Source organism: Triticum dicoccoides, chromosome 4A (genome assembly GCF_002162155.2).
Source record: "Triticum dicoccoides isolate Atlit2015 ecotype Zavitan chromosome 4A, WEW_v2.0, whole genome shotgun sequence".
Taxonomy (NCBI): Eukaryota; Viridiplantae; Streptophyta; class Magnoliopsida; order Poales; family Poaceae; genus Triticum; species Triticum dicoccoides.
In genome coordinates, this window is record NC_041386.1 from 26,747,399 (window position 1) to 26,753,619 (window position 6,221).

The 6,221-nt window shown below is 52.4% G+C and overlaps 1 protein-coding gene across 1 annotated transcript; it reads right to left on the reverse strand.

Annotated features, from left to right (window-relative positions):
- Positions 1–602: 602 nt before the first annotated feature.
- Positions 603–1,773, reverse strand: LOC119288593 (expansin-A31-like). The gene is made up of 2 exons (XM_037568185.1): positions 1,573–1,773; positions 603–1,439 (listed from the first exon to the last, which is right to left on the reverse strand). The coding sequence occupies exons 1-2, from the start codon at positions 1,703–1,705 to the stop codon at positions 808–810; spliced, it is 765 nt and encodes a 254-aa protein (XP_037424082.1). The 5' UTR covers positions 1,706–1,773; the 3' UTR covers positions 603–807.
- Positions 1,774–6,221: the final 4,448 nt, after the last annotated feature.

Sequence of the window (6,221 nt, forward strand, 5' to 3'; positions counted from 1 at the left end):
TTAGTCGAGTGAAAAGCATTCCCGAAAGAAAAAAGGTAGTACTGTAGGCTAAAACAAAACCATTTGACTCTTTTCACTTGTAGGGCTTCGAGATGTAGAGCTCAAACTTCCGTATGCATATATGGTAGCCACGAGAGGCCCTCCACTAGTCCATGTCCGTCTGTCGTCTCCTCGTAGAACTTGAAGAAGCGCAACTCCCATCTGTATAGTTGTCTCAACCCTCAATCCAAATCATCGTAAACGTCGTCGCTACAATCACCAGCCGACGTCTCGTCGGAGCAGTTACTCGTCTCATTCGGAGACCATGTTGTCTTCTCCGTTCGAGCAAATTAAGCGCCGCCGTGTCCAAGCCAGTCGGCCTTTGCGTAGACGGGTTGACATTGTTGCGCGCCGACGAGGAGTTGACATTGTCTCGCATGTGCTCCCGGTTCAATCGGTTGTTGTTGCCTTATTGTTGCAGCACGGTCGCGAGGAATCTGACTTAGACATGGTGAGCAGCTTCCAGCATGTCATCACTCAGCAGCACATGCACGATATGTAGTTACACATGCATGCATATATACTGTTCTAGATGGAGGAGACAGAGTGGGGATCGATATTGTTCCACGCCAAGTAATCCTTTAATAGCTAGGTGGTCGTGGATTACAGATATTGCAATTCAAATCTACCGCTGCCACTCGATGGGCAACGAGCTGAAGAATCAAAAGGGATCCAAGAAATAATGAGTATGCGTCTGGAGAGTTTCATGCATGTTCGCCCTGAACGAGCGAACTGATAATAGTAATACAAATCATAGAAATGTTATAGCTAGTAGTCGAACTGTTGCCATGTGGAGAAGGTCTGTCCGAACAGCCACCAGGCCGGCACGACGTCCTGGAAGACCTTGTACTGGCCGCCGGAGGAGGTGATGCCGAAGCTGAGCGCCTGCCCTTTCAGCCCCGCTAGGCACTGCCAGTTAGCGCCCCAGTTCTGGGACATCGTGATCCACGCCGTGTTGGTCCCCTTCACCGACATGCTCCTGATCGACCCGCTCATGGCGATGTTGGTCACCAGTACCAGCTCGAAGTAGTTGAAGCCGCTCATGGTGAAACGCAGGCCACCCTGCCTCTGGCACGCGACCTGCTGGTAGAGGACAGGGACAATGCCAGCGCGGTAGATGGCGAGGTTCTCCCAGGCAGGCTGGGACATGTCGAAGTGTTCGCGGGGAGGATTGCACCACCCGCCGTTGTCGTTGGCGAGAGCCCAGTTGGGAGGGCACAAGTTGGTGGCGGACACGGTGATGGATGTGCCGGGCTTGCACATATTCGACTTGCTGGTGTCGCAGGTGATGAGGTAGCATTGCCCGCAGGACAAGCCGTTGTTGAACAGCACCGTGCTCAGCGCCGCGTTGTTGAGCCCGTACCCCGCAGCGTACAGGTTATCGTACCCACATGCGCCACCTGCACATTGCACATGCAGATAAAGTCAGACATGCACACAAGCATTGCATTGCGTACTTGCATAGATAAGTAATATTGGGCAAAATGATGGTGCCGGAGCAAGCCGGAGTTAAGGCTTGATTATCTGGCTTACCCATTGTTTCAGCACCGTCGGCGCCGCCGTAGAAGGTGGCGTAGGCCTGATGCCAGTAGTCGGACCTGGCCTGCACGAAGCAGAACGCGAGAACGGCGGCGAACAGCTGCAGGAAGCGCATCCCAGCTGCCATCTCTCTGCTGAGAGTCCCAGAAGCAGGGAGAGATCGGATGTCTAGCGAGCTTGCTAGATGTTATGGCAATCGAGTGGGTTCGTAGGTGAGGAATGATGGGATAATGGTGGTGCTTAAATAGGATGTAGCTAGCTTATGAATGAGGCCGGCCGGGTATGGGTTCAGATGGAGAAGAATGATTGTCGTGTTAACATATGAGATCGCGGTTCCAACGATCGTATGGATGCACATGGCTGCAACCTCCACAGATTGACTTACGCGTTCTAATCATCGAATGCAGGTCAGATCGACCGAGCTCTCCTATCTCGCTTCTTAATTAAATACATTCAGAATGATAGGTTAACTGAACAGCCGATTTGACATTCTTCCAGGGACTACTCTACCAAGTCTATAGCTAGTAGTAGCAGCTAAAACAAAGCGTGCTTTGGTTCAGCGTGCACAAATGTTTCTGCGAGAGGGCTTCTACTTTTGAACTGATTTGAAAAGGGTGAACGTTTATGATATTTTGCTTTTTCTGCTTGGCCAGTTTATGTTTTTTCGCACCAGAGAAGACGAAGCCGTACGTTCCAATTTCTTGGCTGCCTACATTCGGACCGTACAGTTTTCAACGCAGGCGAGTAGCTGAAAAGCCGGACTATATTTACTTTATGATTATTCCTTAGTTAGTGCTGGATGTCACGTTAGCCACCACTAATTATAAGTTTAAAACAGTCTCTAACTGCAAGCCTCTAACTCGCTCCTATTCTTGCACCGCCGCAACTGGCTGTGTCTTTCTAACTAACTGGCCATATGATCGAGCTAAACATTAAAGCGGTCACACAATATGCATCCAGTTGTTTGCTTCTTATAATCTGAGGTCAAACGACGACTAACACCATATTACTAGTTGTGGAATCCTAATTTATTTTTGAGAGAACATGCATGATTATTACTTGATAGTTGTATTAGATGCGTGCCGTATGCTTTTGAGTTATGCTGTTTGGATTACTCTGACAAAGACACCAAGGCATCGAATGTGTATGCAAGTACAAGTTAGTTTCTTAATCCTCGTAAACTGAATCAGCCATGTGATCAGTGCCAATCATACAAGTATACGGCCGCTATGTCTTCAGCACAATTTTGGCGGTGAAAGTCTTTGGTATTTTCTTTATAAACACTTCTTTCTCATTTATACAATATCATATCCGAACTTAAGGGTGAAAACCTAGAATCCGGCCTTTGGTTGGATCCTGTGACGCTGGCGCTTGCGCGCTGTTCCCTTTATAAAGGCGTTGCAGTTGAATAACCTCGGTGTCCTTGTGATGTCAAGACCTCAAGAGATGGTTGATGCGGATATAGCGTTGATTTAGCTAGTTTGTCGATCATTGTTTTGATCGCTTTGGGGTTTGTTCTTTTTTCCTCGCTTAGGTATAACTTTGATTTTAATATGTATGACTTTGCTTTTTGCTAGCTTGTTTACTTGTATGTGTGTGTTGGTGTTGGTTGTGCGCATCCTAATTATGCATAGGCTGAATGTGCCCACTTGATACTTCATTTTGAGTTAATAAAATTCACTCTTTGTCGGAAAAACTCATATTCCAACTTAAATATTTTCCTGCAAAAATATAACTTAAAATGTTTCATATGAAAGTTGATCACTTATCAGTGAGAAAACTAACTAGTGTTTAACAATTAGGTTTAGTTGGTATATGTTTTAGGAATTAGCACAGACTTAACTGATCTGAGACATTACAATGGAAATAAAGTGATTTCAGCATCACCTCTATGCACTAATTCACATATCACTGCTTAGTCACAGAAGGAAACATAGGTGTATGTGTTGAACATGTGTACATGTATGTAGGTCTGGATTTCGTATGCAGTATATGTAGTTTCTCTGTATGTACGTGTATCTTAGGAGACAAGATACCGGTTGCAACCTTATACCTATATATATATATATGTGTGTCTAGTGCACGATCAATGAATCATCCATGCACTAAATCATTGTTCACATGGTATTAATTTTCTAGGTTTTCCTCTCGCTTCCACCGCCGCCGCGCGTCTCCTCCGCGCCGCCTCCGCCGCCATCCAGCCGCCGCCGTTTGTGCACCTCTCGCACCGGCTGCCGCTCCCGATCCATCCCGCTCCCGCCGCCAGCCTCGCTCACCCGCTGCCGCTCCCGATCACCCGATCCCGCACCTGCGCTCACCCGCTACCGCTCCCGATCGCTCGATCCCGCCCCTCCCGATCGCCCGATCCCGCCGCCTCCCGATCGCTCGATCTCGCCGCCAGCCTCGCCAAAGCCCGCCCGTGCTCGCGCTCCCGATCCCGCCTCGCAAGCCGTGCATCACCAGCGCCCGCCCGTGCCAGCGCAGCGCTAGTGCATCGCCAGCCTCGCCCCGCCTGCTCGTGCTGCTTCCTATCGCTAGCCTCGCGCGACTCGCCTCGCTCGACTTCTCACGCCGCCATGACTTCCTCAGGCTCCTCCTCCTACAACCCCTTCGCCGGGTTAGACCCCGCTGACATCCGCGACATCAACATCCACGGTCGCCTCCCCATCGTCCTCGATGCCACCGACGCCACGTACTTCGCGTGGAAGACGCACTTCTCTCTACTCTTCCGTGAGAACAACCTCGTGGATCACGTTGACGGCTCCGTCGACTCCTGCGCCATGGTGGGCGACTCCGAGTGGACCACGATCGACGCCACGCTCATCCGGTGGTTCTTCACCACCATCTCGAAGGGCCTGTTTCACACGGTCGTCAGCGATGGTGATGACGCCCGCACCGTGTGGCTCAAGCTCAACGGCCTCTTCACCGATAACAAGTTTCAGCGCCGCGTTTTTTTGCAGCAGGGATTTTTTGACTGTCATCAGGATGATCAGTCTATCGATGACTACTGCCACCGCCTGAAGACGTTGGCGGATGAGCTCCGGGACATTGGCGTCAAGGTTGATGACGACCTCCTCCTCAGCACGCTCATCGCCGTCCTCAGTGAGGACTTCGGCAACGCTGCCTCCAACCTCTCCCTCATGCCGGAGCCCTCCTTCCCCAAGTTCATGGCATACTTGCGGTTGGAGGAGCGCCGGATGAAGGGGGTCAAGAAGCGCGTGCAGCACCACGCTCTCGCAGCCGGCACCTCGCGTGGCGCCCCTCCACCGGCCGCCACACCCGCGCATGCGCCTCGCCACCAGCCGGCGCCCCCTCCCCCCGCGCCTCCGGGGTTTTACCCCCTCCCCCGCGCCTCCCGCCCCACCTGCTGCCCCCCAGCAGCCGCAGCAGGGTGGCGGGCGCCGCGGCAACCGCCGCGGGGGCGATCGCAAACAGGCGCAAGGGAGGCCCCCTCGTCAGTAGCAATAGCAGGCCACCCCGCCCTGGACTTACGGCACCAACCCGTGGACGGGCGTCGTACACACGTACTCGATGTCGGTTCCTCGGGCTCCCGCTCCGGGTATCCTTGGGCCTCGGCCGGCGAGCCACCAGGCGCTCTTCACCACGCAGAACACCACCCCCAACAGTGGCTACGGCGCCGCGCCCGCCTACGGCGCCCACGGCGCCGCTCCCGCGCCGACCTACGGAGGGTTTCTTCCTCCCCAGGTGCCGCTGCCGTGGGACCCAGCCCTTCTTGCTGCTCTGCACTCCGCCTCGTCACCGAGCTCCTACAGTGGTGGCGGTGACTGGTACATGGACTCGGGCGCCACCGCTCACATGACTGCTCATCCCGGTAACCTCACATCTGCCACCCCTGTTCATACTCCCACTCGCATCACCCTTGGTAACGGTGCCTCCATTCCCATTACACATGTGGGTCATATGTCTTTTACTTCTACTTCTACTCCCGTTAACGTGTCTAATGTTCTTGTGTCTCCTAACTTAGTTACCAATCTTGTTTCTGTTCGTCGCCTTGCTCGTGAGAACCCTATCACTGTTGAATTTGATGATATCGGCTTTTCTGTGAAGGACGCCCGTACAAGGATGGTACTCCACCGATGTGATAGCCCGGACGAGCTTTACCCGGTGCATCCCTCCGGCGCCACCACCGCCCGTCGTCCCGCCGCCTTCGCTGCTAGTGTCGATCTTTGGCACGCCCGCCTCGGCCATCCCAACTCCACCGTTATGCGTCAAATTCTTTAGAGTTTTTCTTTCTCATGTAATAAACTTGACGACCACTCTTGTGAGGCTTGCCGTCTTGGCAAGCACGTTTGTCTTCCCTTTAGAGAGTCTACAAACATTTCCACTTTTCTGTTTCAGTTATTGCATAGTGATGTTTGGATGTCCCCGGTTGCGAGCAACACGGGTTACTTATACTATTTGGTGATATTGGATGATTTCTCTCATTATGTGTGGACATTTCCTCTCCGTCGCAAGTCCGACGCTCTTGCCACACTCACCGCTTTTTATTCATATGTCACCACACAGTTCAGTCGTCCTATTCTTGCCTTGCAAACTGACAACGGAAAGGAGTTTGACAATGTCGCCATCCGCAATCTTCTTGCGTCGCACGACACCATCTTTCGCCTCACTTGCCCCTACAC